General features: G+C 35.8%; 1 protein-coding gene across 4 annotated transcripts in view; it reads left to right on the forward strand.

Moving 5' to 3' along the window:
- The window catches only part of RAVER2 (ribonucleoprotein, PTB binding 2), a 108,498-nt gene that overhangs the window by 65,879 nt on the left and 22,862 nt on the right, over positions 1–19,757 (forward strand). For 2 of the 4 annotated variants that reach the window (XR_012512443.1, XM_039473545.2), the window contains exons 6-11: positions 7–92; positions 2,071–2,175; positions 2,335–2,449; positions 4,533–4,801; positions 9,919–10,030; positions 12,109–12,245. Coding sequence is in view for 3 of the 4 variants with exons in the window: in XM_039473545.2 (XP_039329479.2) it covers positions 7–92; positions 2,071–2,175; positions 2,335–2,449; positions 4,533–4,801; positions 9,919–10,030; positions 12,109–12,245 (824 nt within the window). In the remaining variant the exon portion in view is untranslated. The remainder of the gene's footprint in view (positions 1–6; positions 93–2,070; positions 2,176–2,334; positions 2,450–4,532; positions 4,802–9,918; positions 10,031–12,108; positions 12,246–19,757) is intronic. The other 2 variants (XM_074380956.1, XM_010348132.3) reach the window with 2 other exon arrangements.

Consider the following 19,757-nt stretch of genomic DNA (forward strand, 5'->3'; position numbering starts at 1 on the left):
TCAAAGCAGTTCTTGGAACACCTCACAGCTTGCCACATCTGATGAATCCATCTATCTCTCCTGCATTTTTACATTTGAATAAAGCACATCAGGTAGGTCAATCACTTTGAGTACTGAAGCATTAAATATTTGGGCTGGGCCTGGTGGCGCACACCTGTAATCTCAGCACTTTGAGAGGCCAAGGTGAGCAGATCACAAGATCAAGAGATGGAGACGATCCTGGCCAACATGGTGAAACCTCATCTCTACTAAAAATTGAAAAATTAGCTGGGTGTGGTCCCACAAGCCTGTAGATACAGCTACTTAGGAGGCTGAGACAGGAGAATCCCTAGAACCCAGGGCCGGGTGGGCAGCATAGCAGAAGTTGCAGTGGGCTGACTGTACCACTGCACTTCAGCCTGGGCAACAGAGTAAGACTCCGTTGTCTTAAAAAAAAAAAAAAAAATTGAAGTGAATCTTTTGTTTGCTCTTAACACTTAAAGTTCTCAAGAAATTAAATGAGTATGTTGCTTTTAAAGAAAATCTTTAATAAATTTATAGCTATGTAAAATCATAATGAGTACATCAGGTTCAGTTAAGCTAATCAAAGCAGTATAATTACGTACCACGATAAGTATTATTGATTCCAATTTGTATGGCATTAAGAAGGAAAGTGGTATATTTTTTCTAGATAATAAATCAGTTGTTCAAAACAGGGCTTCTTATGTGGTCTTAACTCAAAAAAAAATCTTTCTAGAAAGAAAATATAAATGAACAGTAATGCTTAATTCTTAATGAATATTATTTTAAAACTCTATATATGAGAATAGAGTATATGGTTTCTACCTTTTTAGATAAGTATTTTAAATGTCTGTTTATAGATTTAAATGTCCATAATATTAGAGATAAACATTACTCATTAATTTCAGATGCTGTTTAAAAAACATAGAATCATAATTACAAATCAAACAATATATAATAGATGTTTAATGTAAGTTGAATGAATAAATGTCTGGTCCTAAATCTGGCTTTTATTTTCCATCTTTAGAATTTAACACAGGACTTGATGATACATTATAGAGTTTTTATTCATTCACTCAATGTATTTTCAGTATCTGACATATATGTATTAGACGTTGTGGTCATCATTGAGGCTCTGGTGTGGAATGTAACATTTAAAGTCTATGTTATTATATAATTTCAACCAGTAGGGAAAACATATTAAACAGTTAATTACAGTAAGGAGTGAAGAGTGACATGAGAGGGGAAGTTCAGAGTATTGATAATATTCTCTGTGTTTTAAGAGAAAGACAAAAATGCAGATTGTGTCTTTAAGACCCATACATTAGAGCTGGCCCCTCCTGCCTCTCAACTCACTGCACATCACTGTCTCACTACAACAGCCTAGTTTTGGTCCTCAAAGGACCTTGTTTTCTCTTCCTTTGGTCTTTGCTTCTGCTGCTCCTTCTTCCTGGAATACTTCCACCCCATCATCACCTAATTCCCCCAAGATTTCAACTACAGCCTTCAGATCACAGTACAGGAATTAGTTCCTCCAAAAAAACCTTCCTTGAACCTTCCAGGCTAAATAAAATTCCTCCACTATTCTCAAAGCCCCTTGTATTTTTCCTTCATGTGATTACCAGGTGTAATCATATGTTTTTTGATTAACTAATGTCTCCCTTCCTTAGGGGATTTTAAGATCTATGAGGGCAGATCTTACTGTATTTCTCACTAAGTAGCACAGTGCCTGGCACATAGAAAGTGCTCAATAAATCTTTGTTGAATGATTCAGTGAATAAATAAATAAATGAATGAATAGAATGTCACTGTCATTGAAACCAAAAAGGGGTGAAAGGAGGGGAAGAAGGATGAAAGAATATAGAATTCACTTCATGACTGCATGGCCCCTTTCTGTATACTATTAACAGAAATAATTAGCTTTGCCTGATAAGTTGGAAAGTGAAATATTATGTTTAGAAGCAATTACTTTTACTCAGAACGACTGGAGAATTGAACTTTAAAATGAATTGGGTTATACAACAAGTAACTTTTCAAGACTAAACTAACAATGTTTTGTTGTTTTCACAGAGCTCAGTTATGGGTAATACTTCTAATTTATTCCTTCAGAATCTTTCTCATATACCACTGGCACAACAGCAATTAATGAAGTTTGAGAATATTCATACTAATAATGTAAGTATGATATCATTTTTTTCTCTTAAAATCAGTTCATTTCTTTTATAGAATCAGGCTGTGGATCAGGTTGTTTATAAATGTTCAGATGTGTAGCTTTTTTAAGGTTATATCTTATGGCCATGGGCAAAAATCTTACTTTTTTTTCTTCTTTTGTAGAAACCAGGCTTACTTGGAGAGCCCCCAGCTGTGGTACTTCAGACCGCACTAGGGATAGGGTCAGTGCTTCCATTGAAAAAGGAGTTGGGACATCATCATGGAGAAGTACATAAAAGTAAATGATGTGTATTTACTGAGAAGTCAGTAAACAGTCAGGTTTGAGATTTAAAGATGTTTACCTATGTTCTACTTTTATTTACAGGGAGATCAAATTTGAGTTTTATTTAGTCATTTAAAATTTTGAGAACTCTCTTGGCTTTTCTGTTTTTAATATGGATAAGTTATTGATGGACTTGCTTCCATGCCAAGATAAGACTTTCCCTGTTGGATATGCTTTAATATTTTATGCAGGTTCATAGCAGTTTAAGGTAAAGACACAGATCCATTTGAGACAGACATGCTGCTCACTGGGCTGAGAGCACATAGGGATCCATTTAATTGTTGCTTGGATAAGAAACCCTTCACTTTTGTTTTTAAAAATCTTGTATTTATTAATTTGAAGTTTGATTATTTGTATTATTTAAAAAATATAACCTCTAAATCAGTAGTCAAAACTAATGTGTATACTATGTGCTTCTAAAAACATGGCAAACAAAAAGTTTTTTTGGTAGGAAAACAGGAGGAGGGTGTTAGACATCTTATTTGAATGTCATTTTGAAAGGCATTTTCAGTTTGAAGCTTAGTTGAAATTTGCTTAGAAGTGAGCATGCTGAGTAAAAACAGAATGGCCACCAGTAATTTAAAAAAAAAAAAAGTCAAATATGAGTAGCTTACTGAACCTTTTGTCCAGTGGTCAAATAACTTCGTTCTGACTGTTGAAATTGACTGGACTAAAGTTAAGCCAGTAAAGAAATGTGGTGACATCATGGGGTATGTCTTTCCAAAAAATTAAATGTTCTATGTCTCAAAGCTTATGTAAATATATATTATTGTGTTAGATTAAATAATAAACTATTCGCTTTAGTATATGCTGCCTTAAGAACACTGAAAAGTTAGGGTCCAAATAACTATATTGCTAAAACTTAGGGGAACCAAAGTATCCATCTCTAAATGATTATTACTAAAAATAATTGAAGAAATATGTTTAGTAAATTTGTAAAATGGTAAATCTGACTTAGTTATCATTTAGCTTTTTCCATTTAATTTTGACCTATAAATTTTTTAAAAACTGGAATAGTTCAGAATTTTCCTATTAAAACTTTTTATTTGCTAGCCTGGGCAACATGACAAAACCCTGCCTCTACTGAAATACAAAAAAAATAGCCAGGCATGGTGGCACATGCCTGTGGTCCCAGCTACTCAAGGAGGCTGAGGTGGGATAATCACCTAAGCCCAGGAAGTCAAGGCTGCAGTGAGCCATGATTGTGCCACTGCATGCCAGCCTTGGCAGTGGGAGTGAGACCCTGACTCAAAAATAAACCAAAACCCTTTTATTTATTCTAGAATTTCTTGTTATTTTCTATAAATAAAAACATAAAACTTTCGTTTATTAATTTTAGTATTTATCTATTTTAAAATGCGGTTTTTAAAAAACCAGTGATGTGCTGATAAGTGTTTAACAGTCATCTCTCTAGATTAAAAAAAAGTCTTGATTTGTAGCATTTGTGCATTTCTGTGTGTGAATACTGTGACTGATTTCAAGTTATCAATATGACAACACTGAACTTGATACCTGTGATACAATATGTATTATTAGTTCTCGTGAGCTGATGGAAGTCAGCTAACCAAATTTATTATTGGATTCAATAAAACTTTATTGAATTTTAATTTCAGATAACTTTTTAAACTTAAAACTTAATTATTTCCTTCAGTTATGGAAGCAGTCAAGTTGCAATGACTAGGCATTAAAAAAAAGCACTAATAGATCTTAAATGCCAAAAATTACACAAACTTTGCTCTCAACTTTAACAATATGTAATTTAAAATTATATATAGAATTTTAAATTTTAAAAATTTTATATCATTGAGGTTACCCTGAAAGTTGCTGAAAATAAGAGCATCATTACCATTGTAAGCAGATTTTTTTTTTTTATAAAGGAAACTCCTAATTAACAACCTCTAACCTTACCTTTTGCTCTTATCTAACAGGTACAAAATTCATTTCCCTGCATTTTGTTCATAACTTAACAAAATCAAAAGGACTATTGTGAATAAATATTTTCTAACTAAAAGCTTTTTGCATTTGTGGTTTACTACAGCAACTAGCCTGATTCCAACTCAAACAACGATAACAGCTGGAATGGGCATGTTACCATTCTTTGCAAATCAGCACATTGCTGGACAGGCTGGGCCAGGGCACAGTAATACTCAGGAGAAGCAGCCAGCCATGGTGGGAATGGCAGAAGGAAATTTCTCAGGGCCGCAGCCTTATCTTCAGAGCTTTCCAAACCTTGCTGCTGGAAGCTTGCATGCGGGACACCAGAAACAGCAGCAAAGCCAGCCAAAAGGCACAGAGATAAGTTCAGGGGTAAGAAAACTGTGTGTGCACACAGATGTGTAAATATATTTGTGTAAAATGAGTTACGTCTCTTATAAATAATTTAAATGTGGATTCTTTATTCCTTGTAAGAACATAATGTTATTTATAAGGCTTTCTAGGTACATAGTAATGCTGTTCTTTAAAATATACTTTTTTCTAAAATATGTATTCTGTAGCTAATCATAGTATTTTAATATTTAAAGGCAGAACCAATTTTATCTGAAAAATATTAAAACCAGCTGTTAAGCTCTGATTTGTTCAAATGAATCTGGTCTCTCTTTTAATTCTGGAAGTTTTTACCCAGTCATTTTATTGATTTATATACCACTGATATTTGTAAATGTTATAATAAGTAGGTTGACTAAAGTACATCTAAGTTTTATTATATTTGTACCCTAAAATACTTTGGTTTGTAAGTGATATAAAACTTAGGCTTGAGTAGTTTGTAAGGAAAAAAATCCATGTAGTTTCTTGTATTCAGATGTCAAAATAATAATACTGAATTTGTAAGACATTTTAGTGTTACCTAGTCATAACAAGAGGTATGACTAGAATGCACTACAATTGTACTTTGAGAAAGCTGAGGCAATTCTTTTTGTTTGTTTGTTTTTGAGACTGAGTTTCACTCTGTCACCCAGGCTGGAGTGCAGCAGCATGACCTTAGCTCACTGCAACCTCTGCCTGGCTTAAACCCTCCTGGGTTTAAGCGGTTCCCCTGCCACCCTCCCAAGTAGCTGGAATTACATTTGTATACCACCACCATGTCTGGCTAATTTTTGTATTTTTAGTAGGGATGAGGTTTCACCATGTTGGCCAGGCTGGTCTTGAACTCCTGAGCTCAGGTGATCTGCCCGCCTCGGCCTCCCAAAGTGCTGGTGTTACCAATGTGAGCCACTGCACCCAACTGGCAATTCTTTAAAGAATGAATTTTAAAAATTTATCTGCAGTATTCATTTCTTGGGTTATTGACAAATTATACAAATAAAATTCATATATGAATACTTCATATCTCTTTGCAATCTTTAATTCATTGAAAGCCTCATGAGTCTTTAGAAGAACTGTGATTCACATAATGGGCAAATGAGCCTGTCTACAAGAGGACAGCCAAAATGGGGGCAGGTTCTGGAAAATTAGTCCTGTGAAGAATAATTCAGGAGAAATGGATATATGGAACCTGGAAATGGACAACCAAACATAGACATTGTTAAACCTATTCAAAGAGTGGTCATATGGTATTGTGTGTACCTCCAGTGGGCAGAACTAGCAATTAAGTATAACATACAATAAAGCAGATTTAGCCTTAATATAAGAAAGAACAATTCAAGCTTTTAAGCAAAGAGAAAGCTTAACTGTTTCACAGAGATGTGAATGCTATATCACCAAAAGCAATTAAGCCGACCCCAGGCGAGCATCTGTAAAGGATGTTGTGTTAATAGAAATGATTCCTCTTTCTGTCAGTAGGGGTTGGACCAGGTAACCTCAGTGTTTTTTAATTATGAGATTTTAGACTTCGCTGAAATAATTTGCTTTAGTTGGTTAGACCTGCATCTTTAATATTGTGTTGACCAGTAAGTCTGGAGGCTACCTTTTTGTTTCCAGAATCACCTCTAGTGCTAAAAAAAAAAAAAAAGAAAAAGGAGAGATTTGGACTCTGACTCCACAACCTTTGAGAATTTTATTCAGGGAGACAGGGATGGCATCCACAGTTTCTGCTTATTGTGGTAAAATATTCATAACATAAAATTTGCCATTTTAAGCATGTTTAAGTATAGAGTGCTGTGGCATTAAATACATTCATATTGTTGTGCAACATCATCGCTCTTCATCTCCAAAACCTTTTCATCATCTCATACCGAAACCTGTACCTGTTAAATAATAACTCTTCATTTCCCCTTCCACTAGCCCAGATAACTAGTTTCTACTTTTTGTCTTTATGAATTTGGCTATTCTAGGTACCTAGGTGACAAAATATTTGTCCATTTGTCCTTCTCTGTGTGGCTCACTTCACTTGGCATGTTTTCAAGGGTCATCCATGTTGTAGCACATATCCGAATTTCCTTCTTTTCTAAGGCCTAATAATACTCCATTGTGCGTATATGCCATGTTTTAATTCAGCCATCCATGGGTATGTGGGTTGTTTCTACCTTTTGTTTATTATGAATAATGCTGCTGTGAACATTGGTATCTGAGTCCCTGCTTTTATTTCTTTGGGGTATATACCCAGAAATGGAATTGCTGGATTATATCATAATGCATGTTTAATTTTTGTTGGAACTGTCATCCTGTTTTCAGCAGCAGCTGCACCATTTTACATTCCCGCCAGCAGTGCACAAGGATTCTAATTTTCTAATATCCTTGCCAACACTTGTTTTCTGTTTTAGCTGTCTGTAACAAAAATACTATAGACTGGGTGGTTTAGACAACAAACATTTATTTCTCACAGTTTGAGAGGCTGGGAGTTCTAAGAGAAGATGCCAGCAAATTCATCGTCTGATGAGGATACTGTTCCTGGTTTGCAGATGACCGTCTCTTCATTCCGTTTTTACATGGTACACAGCTGGAGCAAGCCCTTTCATGTCTCTTCTTATAAGAGCACTAATCCCACGCTTGAGGGCTCTACTTTCATGACCTCATTACCCCGCAAAGGCCCCACCTTCTAAGACCATCACATTGAGGCTTAGGGTTTCAGCATATGAATTCTGGGGAGACTTAAACTTTCAGTGCATAGTTACAGCCAGCCTAATGGGTGTGAAGTGGTATCTCATTGTGGTTTTGATTTGCGTTTCCGTAATGATTAGTGATGTTGAGTATTTTTGTGTGTGCTTATTGGTCATCTGTATATTTTCTTTGAAGAAATGTCTATTAAAGTTTTTGCCCGTTTTAAATCAGATTCATTTTTGTTGTCATCGTTGAGTTTTCTATATACAGTTGACCCTGGAACAACACAGGTTTTAACTGCACAGGTTCACTTGTCCTTGGGTATTTTCCAATAAATACAGTGGAATATTTTTTAGAAATTTGAAAAAATTTGAAAAAATTCACAAATGAACCCTATAGCCTAGAAATATTGAAAACAATAAGTTATGTATGTCATGAATGCATAAAATATATGTAGATATTAGTTTATTTTGTAATTTACTACCATAACATACACACAAACCTATTATTAAATAGTTAAAATTTGGCCGGGAGCAGTGGCTGATGCCTGTAATTCCAGCACTTTGGGAGGCTGAGGCGGGTGAACCACAAGGTCAGGAGTTCAAGACCAGCCTGGCCAATATGGTGAAACCCTGTCTCTACTAAAAATACAAAAATTAGCTGGGTGTGGTATCACACACCTGTAATAATTAATTTACTGGAGAAATGAATGGCTCAGGAGGCTGCTCAGGAGGCTGAGGCCAGAGAATCACTTGAACCCAGGAGGCAGAGGTTGCAATGAGCTGAGATGACACCCCAGACTGGGTGACAGAGCAAGACTCCATCTCAAAAAAAAAAAGTTTAAAATTTATCAAAAGTAACATACATACTTACAGAACATAAATGGCACCATTCACAGTCAAGTGAAATGTAAACCAACATAAAGATGTGCCATTAAATCATAACTGCATAAAATTAACTGTAGTATATACTGTACTACTGTGATAATTTTGTAGCTACCTCCTGTTCCTGTTGCAGTAAGCTCAAGTGTCGAGAGTAGCCACTTAAAATGCTGTGTGTTGCTAATCGTCTCCATGTGAGCCATTCATCTCTCCAGTAAATTAATTATTACAGTATAAAGTGATGTCTGATAATGCTTGCATATTTTTCATCATGTTTAGTGCAATACCACAAACCTCGAATAACATCCTGGGATCCGTATAAAATGCCACTAGTGATACTAAAAGTGCTCAAGAAGCAGTGTCATGACATTCTAAGAAAAAGTCAAATTACTTGACGTGTACCACAGATTGATGTCTACAGCTGCTGTTGTCCACCATTTCAGACAGATTCATTTTGTAAACAGAAGACATCATTATTCCTATTGATAAACCCTACAGTGCTGTAAATGTATTTCTCTTCTTTATGGTTTTCTCAATAACATTTTCTTTTCTCCACCTTTATTGTAAAAATACAATATATAATACATGTAACATACAAACTGTGTATTAATTGTTTGCTATTGGTAGCCTATGAGTAGTTCATTTTTTGGGTAGTTAAGGGTTATACATAGATTTTCCACTGTGTAGTGGGTTGGCATCCTTAACACCCATGTTTCAAGGGTCAACTGTACTAGAATCCTTACACCTAACTAATTACATAAAAATATACTGATACACATTTTCAAGAAATGTGTGTTTCTAGCATTATCTAAATATGGAGTTGGAGTTTATTAAACTCGTTTATTTTGTTTGATATTATTTTTAGTACCAGAGGTTGAAAACTTTGCTTTTATTATTTGGTCATAAAATATAAAATAAAAAATCTAAATTAAAATATTGATAACAGGCCGGGCATGATGGCTCATGCCTGTAATCCCAGCACTTTGGGAGTCCAAGGCAAGGGGATCATGAAGGTTAGGAGTTTGAGACCAGCCTGGCCAACATGGTGAAACCCCATCTCTACTAAAAATACAAAAAAATTAGCCAGGCTTGGTGTTGTGTGTCTGTAATCCCAGCTACTCAGGAGGCTGAGGCAGGAGAATTGCTCAAACCTGGGAGGCAGAGGTTTCAGTGAGCCAAGATTGCACCATTACGCTCCAGCCTGGGCAATAGAGTGAGTCTCCATCTCACACATATATTATATACATATGTATATATTAGTATTTCTGGAAAAGAGATGTGGAATTTGATTTTTCTTGTGAAGAAATTCTTTCCTGATCCAAGTGAGAAGGTTGTACAAGATGTCCTTTCATTCTCTTTTAGTTCTGAAGTTCTAATGACTCTAGCATAGTTTTTTAAAACCTGTTTGAACAACTAATAGCAGGTGAAATGTGATAATTTTAGTCAACATCCTTAAATATTTTGTAAGTACACTAGATGTATTGAAAAATAAGTATTTCTATATTCTTCGTTTTTATTTTCAGGTACCTCTCAATAAGTACCCCCTGCTTTGTTTTTGTTAAATAGGCTGCCTCTAAGAATCAGACTTCACTCTTGGGAGAACCACCAAAAGAAATTCGGCTCAGTAAAAACCCATACTTGAATTTGGCAAGTGTGTTGCCCAGTGTGTGCTTATCATGTAAGTGGGGGCTCAGTATTCTTGTTGTGGAGTTTTATTGAATACTTTTTATAGTAAGTTTTACTTTAATTTTTGACTTAGTGGAAGCAAATAATACCTATTGACCAAGTTAACGCCTACATTATTCTTTAAATTGAAAGAATAATTAAGACACTCAAAATGCATATTTTATTTAAGGAAAACATTACAACTCATATACAATCATTTTTCTTAACCAGAAGTTTAAACCTGTAAGTAATCTAATATATCTTGAGTATTTGGATGCCCTCAAAATGTATGCGCTACCAGTAATTGGTGGGAGTTGAATTCTCACTTACTTTTTGGAGGATCCCCCTCAAGCCTTCAATTACTATAAATCAACTATTCATTTAAATACTGTTTTAAGAGAAAATCAGAAAGGTGATGTGCTCTAGGCACAAAGATGTTCACCGCAACGTTGGTTGTAAATAGTGGAAAACTGGAAAATACTTAATATTTGTTAATAGGGAATGCTTAAATAGTTTATCATAAAATTGAATACTGTGCAACTATTTTTTCTTTATACTTGAGGGATATCTATGTATTCTGATACAACATGAACTCTAAAGCATATTTTGGCAAATATACACATAAAATGATTCCATTTATGTTTATTTAAAGTTATATATCCTTACATCTATATACATGAGTATGTAAATGCATGAAGTAAAACTGAAAAAGTAAATTCTAAACTATTTCCTCTGGGAAGAAGAATAGGATTAAATAAAAAGAGATGAAAGATGAATTTCATTTTTAATATACAGCCTCTGTATTTTATGAAATATCCTTGAATCCAGCCGTGCGCGGTGGCTCAAGCTTGTAATCCTAGCACTTTGGGAGGCCGAGGCGAGTGGATCACGAGGTCGAGAGATCGAGACCATCCTGGTCAACATGGTGAAACCCAGTCTCTACTAAAAATACAAAAAATTAGCTGGGCATGGTGGCACGTGCCTGTAATCCCAGCAACTTGGGAAGCTGAGGCAGGAGAAATGCTTGAACCCAGGAGGCGGAGGTTGCAGCGAGCCGAGATTGAGCCATTGCACTCCAGCCTGGGTAACAGGAGCGAAACTCCGTCTCAAAAAAAAAAAAAAAAAGAAAAAGAAAAATATCCTTGAATCCAAACATTAATTTGTAATTTTTTTGAGCTGGAAAAAATGTAAATGCACTTCTAGTATACCTGTTATGTATTAATCTGGTCTAAAAGTTGATGGTGACAATTATTGCATTAATAAGAATGGCTAATTTACATTTTGTATGCCTTGTTTTAGAGAACACACACACACACATTTTATTTGTTTTGTTTTTTTTTATTTTTTTTATTTTTATTTTTGAGACAAGGTCTCACTCTCTCTCTCCCAGGCAGGAGTGCTGTGGTGTGATCTTGGCTTACTGCAGCCTCCACCTCCAAGTGATCCTCCTGCCTCAGCCTCCTGAGTGGCTGGGACTACAGGCATGTGTCACCATGCCCAGCTTTTTTTTTTTTTTTTTTTGTGAGACAGAGTCTTACTCTGTCACCCAGGCTGGAGTGCAGTGGCTCCATCTCTGCTCACTGCAACCTCTGACTCCTAGGTTTAAGCAATTCTTATATCTCAGCCTCCCAAGTAGCTGGGATTACAGTCATGTACCACCATTCCTGGCTAATTTTTCTATTTTTAGTATTTTTTGTAGAGACAGGGTTTCACCCACTTGGCTGGGCTCAAGTGATCCTCCCACTGTAGCCTCTCAAAGTGCTGGAATTACAGGCATGAGCCAACTGTGCCCAGCCAGACATACGTGTTTTTTAACCTTTCCACCAAAATTATTTACTCATAGAACAAGTGTCCATTTTAAGTTGTTTCAAATGAATGAGACAGTATGATATACTGTATTTTCCCAGGGGAAAATATATCTGTTTAGTTGTATATTGGTAAACTAAAATTTTGTTGTGTTTGATAATATGCTGTTATAATTTTTAATAAAATATAATTTATGTTTAAAACATTTATAATTTATTTAAAATAACTTGAACAAATAAATTTACAATAAAATAAATAAAATAAACTTGTTGATTCTGCCTTTAGCCCCTGCAAGTAAAACCACTCTTCATAAGACTGGAATTGCAAGCAGCATTCTGGATGCAATCTCTCAGGGAAGTGAATCTCAACACACATTGGAAAAGTGCATTGCTTATTCTCCACCTTTTGGCGATTATGCACAGGTAAATAATTCTTAGGTTGTGATGATACATAGAAAAACTGGACTATATATTGAGTTCACGGAATATGAAATTGTGATTTTTATATTATTAACATAGGAAAACAGAATTGCACTGATCTATGTATTTCTTACTCATCATTTGAAAACTGGGAATGTGTTCAAGACATTATTTAGTATCATTTTGCACTAGATACTTACCTCTCATTGTTTACCTAGTGGTCAGCAAACAGCCCATAGACCAAATCTAGCCCACCACCTGGTTTTGTAAATAAATTTGCATTGTAACACAGCCATATCTATTCAATTAACCTATTGTCTGTGGTGCTGTCATGCTATAATAAGAATTGAGCAATGACAACAGAGACTATATGGCCTGCAAGATTAAATGTTTACTATTTGGTTCTTTATAGAATAATGCTGCTAATCTCTGGTTTGCACTAGTGTAGACCTAAGAAACCCAAGAGAAGGCCTCTTTTCTTCTCCATTGCTTATAGATGTAGAAAGATGATCATATTTATAGACACTACTGTGTTAACTTCTAAACCAATCAATAACATAAAAGTATTATGTTAATAAGATGTACTGAGTCATTATTTAAATATGTCAGTTTTGCTGTGGCTCTTCTTCAGCTGACTGTTAGTGGTGTAAGCTGAGTATATATCATCTTAGCCCTGTGTGATTATGGAATCTTGAGAGTCTTATAATTATCAGTTGTGACTCTTATTTTCCTAGAACAGCCAGTTTCTTCTCAGCTCCACCCTGTTTGTTGGAGCCTTGTCTCCACTTTGATTTCCTTGGAGCAGCTTTAAGAAAACCACTTAGAACAATTGACCCCTGATTATGCCTTCATAATAGAGTACTGGAAACAGCTCAAGTTCTGTAAAAATGGTGCAGCTGGACATTAGTGAAATATATGACTTCTGTTATATACCTGAGATAAGATGGAAAAATATGAATTGGCTAGATGATGTGATTAGGTGACAGTATATCTCTATTTAAAGAACAGTGATCATGAATTGCGGCAATCCGAAGGCATTCTCTTATATTGATTCATAAGACTCATCTTCAGTTCTTTGTTAGATAACATTTGAAGTAATGACTCAGTAAAGACATTAATTATAAAATTTATAAGATACAGTCCTGTACAATTCCAATTTGTTCTTTTCTTTTCAAGAAACAAACTTTATAAACAGGAAAAGCACAGTAAATTTTTTAAAAATTCATTAAATACATATTTAAGCTTTAAAATTTTTTGAATTTACTTTTCCTTTTAAGTGTGCCGCCTTCTTAGCAGTTTTGCTTATAAGATCACTGTGATGTATTGTATATTTATCATATCCATAGAAAGACTGTCTCATTCACACATGGAGAAATTCTGTGATGATGATGCCTTTTGCATTGTTGTATGTCTTCCTGCCTCCACACTTGGTTGCCCAGAGATATGGTGGGGGAATGAATCCTCCCTGTGTTCAGTGTCTCCTTCAACAGTCCCTGCTTCTAGTGCATGCTTGTTCATAAAATGGGATTTTTTTTCTCTCTCTTGTTCTTTCCTCCTTATAAAGTAAACTTAATTAAATGTTACTAATGAAACATTAAAGTAAATGGAATTAAACTAATGGAATACTAAAGTAACTATTATAGAAAAAGGTGGTCGTGTGTTAGGAATTCCTTCTACCATTTCCACTGCTGGGATGGAGGAAGAGGTCTAAGGGAAAGGAACCAAAAGCTTTTATTTTCTTTTTAGCACTTGCTATATGCTTTGTGACATAAGTAATTAATATTTCTAACAACCCTGTGAGATTTAAATGACCATCTTCATAATACAAGTGGAGAAGCACAAAGCGGTAAATAATCTCTCCAAGTTCATATAGTTGATAAATAATTTCTTGATTCCAAAGGCCACATTATTTTCATTATGCCATAGAGAAATTCTTCAGAAATGGAAGTAATAATTCAGAGAAACTGTGTGGGCTGCTCTGTGTATGGATTAGGAGAGATGAATATGTCAGGGCATAGAGGGACAAAATAATCTTTATCTCCAATGAAAATATCAGATTTAAAAACCTAATTGGCATTTCCAGTATTGATGATGTTGCTTGTATCATACTATCTCCCTACAGTTAACCATTATTAAAACTGGACTAAATATGAATAAAAGCCAACCGCTTGAAGGCATTAGAGAATGAATGACTAAAAGCAGGCAGAAACAGGAGAATTAGTCCTTGAAACAGGGAAACATCACTGTGTGGTACTTGTTTTTCTGTACCTTTTTGCCTAATATCACTCCCTAAAAGGAGAAAGCTGCAGTCTTACTGCCTTGAGGAGTCAGAGGACAGAGTTCAGGACTATTAGCAAGGCTGTAAAGTGAAAGGGGTAAATTGTGGAAAAGAGGGAGTTGCATAGGAAGGAGCCTCAAAATCTATGTGTAAACTTAACCCAAATACAGTTGGCTGCCCCCTAAACTGTGTGTTGAGGGAAACTCCAGGGGACCTGGTAGAAAACAGCTGAAAGACTGAAAGAACTGAGAAGAGATTCAACTCCTCTCCAGAACAGAGGAGACAGAGTTTGGAGTTTGTGTTCAGCAAAGTTAACTCCTTCTAGAACAAAAATCAACACTCTTCAGAGTAAGATAATAGAATTCATAGCCTCTACAATGTATCACAGTGATCAGTATTTCCAGAAGAACAAAATTACTAGATAGTTGAAGAAGCAACAAAATGTGACACACAATTAAAAGAAAATGTAAAAACTGACCCCAAGGTGACCCAGATGTTGGTCTTGTAGACAATAACCATAAAACAAGTATTGTAAATGTGTTTAGGAACTTAATAATGAACAGGTATGGAATCTCTGCCAAGAGATATAAACTAAAACATAACTGAATGAAGGCAGAAATAAAGATGTTCTTCAAAACCAACGAGAATGAAGACACAACATAACAGAATCTCTGGGACACATTTAAAGCAGTGTCTAAAGGAAAATATGGAGCAATAAATGCCCACGTAAGAAGCAAGGAAAGATCTAAAATCGACACGCTATGATCAAAATTGAAAGAGCTAGAGGAGCAAGACCAAAAATACTCAAAACCTAGCAGAAGACAAGAAATAACTAAGAGCAGAACTGAAGGATATAGAGACACAAAACATTTAAAAAAAAAAATCGGTAAATCCAGGAGCTAGTTTTTCAAAAAGATCAACAAAATAGACCACTACCCAGATTAATAAAAAGGAAAAGAGAGGATAATCAAATAGATGCAATAAAAAGTGATAAAGGGGATATCAGCTTTATCGCCTTTTGGGGATTCCACAGAAATACAAACCATCATCAGAGATTATTACAAACATCTCTATGCACATAAACTAGTAAACCTGGAAGAAATGAATAAATTCCTGGACACTTGCATCCTCCCGAGCCTGAACCAGGAAGAAGCCAAACCCCTGAATAGACCAATAAAAAGGCCTGAAGTTGAGGCAGCAATTAAGAGCCTGCCACCCAAAAAAAGGCCAGGTCCAGATGGATTCACAGCCGAATACTACCAGACATAGAAAAAGGAGCTGGTACCATTCCTAATGAAACTATTCCAAACAATCCAAAAAGGAAATCCTTCCCAAATCATTTTATGAGACCAACATCATCCTGATGCCAAAACTTGGCAGAGACTCAGCAAGAAAAGAAAACTTCAGGCCAATATCCATGATGAACATAGATGCAAAAATCTTCAATAAAATACTGGCAAACCAATTACAACAGCACATCAAAAAGCTTATCCACCATGATGAAGTAGATTTCATCCCAGGTATGCAAGGCTGGTTCAACATACACAAGTCTATAAATGTAATTCACCGCATAAACATAACCAAAGACAAAAACCACGTGATTATCTCAGTTGATGCAGTAAAGGCCTTTGACAAAATTCAACAGCTCTTTGTGCTAAAAACCCTCAATAAACTAGGTATTGAGGAAACATATCTCAAATAATAAAAGCTATTTACGACAAACCCACAGCCAATATCATACTGAATGGGCAAAAACTGGAAGCATTCCCTTTGAAATCTGGCACTAGACAAGGATGCCCTCTCTCACCACTCCTATTCAATATAGTATTGGCAGTTCTAGCCAGAGCAATCAGGCAAGAAAAAGAAATAAAGGGTATTCAATTAGGAAAAGAGGAAGTCAAATTGTCTCTATTTGCAGACAGCATGATTGTGTATCTAGAAGATTGTATATCTTCTCAGCCCAAAATCTCCTGAAACAGATAAACTGCAACTTCAGCAAAGTCACGGGATACAAAATCAATGTGCAAAAATCACAAGCATTCCTATACACCAATAACAGACTTAAAGAGAGCCAAATCAAGAACAAACTGCCATTCACAATGCTACAAAGAGAACAAAATACCTGAGAATACAACTAACAAAGGCTGTAAAGGACCTCTTCAACGAGAACTAGAAACCACTGCTCAAGGAAATGAGAGGACACAAACAGATGGAGAAACATTTCATGTTTGTGGTTAGAAAGGATCAATTTTGTGAAAATGGCCATACTGCCCAAAGTAATTTACAGATTCTACACTATCCCCATCAAGCTACCAATGACCTTCTTCACAGAACTGGAAAAAAACACCTTAAACTTCACATGGAACCAAAAGAGAGCCCGTGTAGCCAAGTCAATTCTAAGCAAAAAAAACAAAGTGGGAGGCATCACACTTCCAGACTTCAAACTATACTACAAGGCTACAGTAATCAAAACAGCATGATACTAGTACAAAAACAGAGATATAGACCAATGAAATAGAACACAGGCCTCAGAGGCAACACCACACATCTACAACCATCCAGTCTGTGACAAACCTGACAAAAACAAGCAATGGGGAAAGGAGTTCCTGTTTAATCAGTGGTGTTGGGAAAACTGGCTAGCATGTGCAGAAAGCAGCAACTGGACCCCTTCCTGACACCTTACACTAAAATTTAACTCCAGATGGATTAAAGACTTAAACATAAGACCTAATACCATAAAAACCCTAGAAGAAAACCTAGGCAAAACCATTCAGGACATAGGCATAGGCAAGGACTTCATGACCAGAACATCAAAAGCATTGGCAACAAAAGCCAAAATAGACAAATGGGACCTAATCAAATTCCACAGGTTCTGCACGGCAAAAGAAACAGTCATTACAGTGAATCAGCAACAACAGAATGGGAAAAAATATTTGCAATCTACCCATCTGACAAATGGCTAATATCCATAATCTACAAAGAACTAAAACAGATTTAGAAGAAAAAAACAAGCCCATTCAAAAGTGGGCAAAGGACATGAACAGCACTTTACAAAGAAGACGTACATGAGGGCAACAAACATACAACAAAATGCTCATCATCACTGGTCATTAGAGAAATGCAAATCAAAACTGCATTGAGATACCATCTCACATCAGTCAAAATGGCGATCATTAAAAAATCTGGAGACAACAGATGCTGGAGAGGATGTGGAGAAATAGGAACACTTTTACACTGTTGGTGGGAGTGTAAATTAGTTCAACCATTGTGGAAGACAGTGTGGCGATTCCTCAAGGACCTGGAACTAGAAATTCCATTTGACCCAGCAATCCCATTACTGGGTATATATCAAAAGTATTATAGATTATTCTACTATAAGGACACATGCACACAAATGTTCATTGCACCACTGTTTACAATAGCAAAGACCTGGAACCAACCCAAATGCCCATTGATGACAGACTGGACAGGGAAAATGTGGCACATATACACCAAGGAATACTATGCAGCCATAAAAAAACGATGCGTTTCTGTCCTTTGTAGGGACATGGATGAACCTGGAAACCATCATTCTCAGCAAACTAACACAAGAGCAGAAAATCAAACACTGCATGTTCTCACTCATAGGTGGGTATTGAGCAATGAGAACACATGGACACAGGGAGGGGAGCATCACACAGTGGGGTCTGTCGGGGGGGCAATAGGGAGGGACAGTGTGGGGTGAGGAGTTGTGGAGGGATAACATGGGGAGAAATGCCAGATACAGGTGATGGGGAGGAAGGCAGCACATCACACTGCCATGTGTGTACCTATGCAATAATCTTGCATGTTCTTCACATGGACCCCAAAACCTAAAATGCAATTTAAAAAATAACTGAAAAATTTTAGAAATGAGAACTGTAGTATCTGAAATAAATATACTAAAAGGGCATAGCAGAAGATTGGAGAGGTCAGAAAAAAAGGTTCAGTTAACATGAAGACAACTCAATCTAAAGAACACAAAGAAAGGAGATTTTTTAAAGCCCAGTGAACATATTCTCAGGGACCTGAGGGAAAATACCAAGCAGTCTAAAATGTATGTAAATGGAGTCCTGGGAGAAGAAGAGAAAGATAATGGGGGCACACATTACTTGAAGAAATAATGGTCAAACATTTTCAAAATTTGCTTCAGAAAACTTACAGATCTAACAGGCTCAGGGGCCCTGCAAAGCAGGATAAATAGAGGGAAATTTTTACCAAGGCACATTATAGTTAGTATGCTGAAAACCATAGTTATAGAGAGATAATCTTGAGAGCAACCAGATAAAAACAATGCACATTATCTTAAGGCAGGTTTCTCAGCTTTGGTACTATTAATGTTTGGGGCTGGATAATTCTCTCTTAAGTGGGGAGGGCTATTCTGTGAATTGTAGCATAGTTGGCAACATCCTTGTCCTCTAACCCCTAGATTGCCCCCCTACCAACATACACACCACTGTGTTAAGGCAACTGGTAAACATGCAGGTGAATAAAAAGACTATATATTTTCTCTTTATTTAAAAGTAAAAATTATAACTTATAATGTTTATAATATATATCGATATAGTATATTTGATAGCAATAGTGTAAAGGACAATAGAGTAAATGAAATTATGGTTTGGGGGTTATTACATTTTACATGAAATACATCAAAAGTAACTCTAAATAGGGCTGTGATAAGTTGTGGAATGCATATTGTAATCCATACAGCAACCATTAAAAAAAATTATATCACTAAAATGGGAATAGTTTAATTACAATGAAAATACAAAAACATTTGATTAAGTCAAAATATGCCAGGAAAGACAAAAACACCTATGTCTAATAAAAAACAAGTATCTGAGTGGTAAACCTAAATTGAACAAGAGTAATAATTATATCAAATGAAAATAGACTACATACTCCATTTATAACAGATTTTTAATATTTAAAAATTTTAAATTTTAGGTTCAGGGGTACACGTGAAGGCTTTTTACATAGATAAACATGTGCCACAGGGCTTTTGTACATATTATTTCATTACCCAGATGCTAAGCCCAGTACCCAATAGTTATCTTTTCTGCTGCTCTCCCTCCCCACATCCTCCACCCTCAAGTATACAGCAGGGTCTATTGTTTACTTCTTTGTGTTCATAAGTTCTTATCATTTAGCTCCCACTTATAAGTAAGAAGACATGGTATTTGGTTTTCTGTTCCTACGTTGGTTTGCTAAGGATAAAA

This window comes from Saimiri boliviensis, chromosome 11, assembly GCF_048565385.1.
Source record: "Saimiri boliviensis isolate mSaiBol1 chromosome 11, mSaiBol1.pri, whole genome shotgun sequence".
Classification (NCBI taxonomy): Eukaryota; Metazoa; Chordata; class Mammalia; order Primates; family Cebidae; genus Saimiri; species Saimiri boliviensis.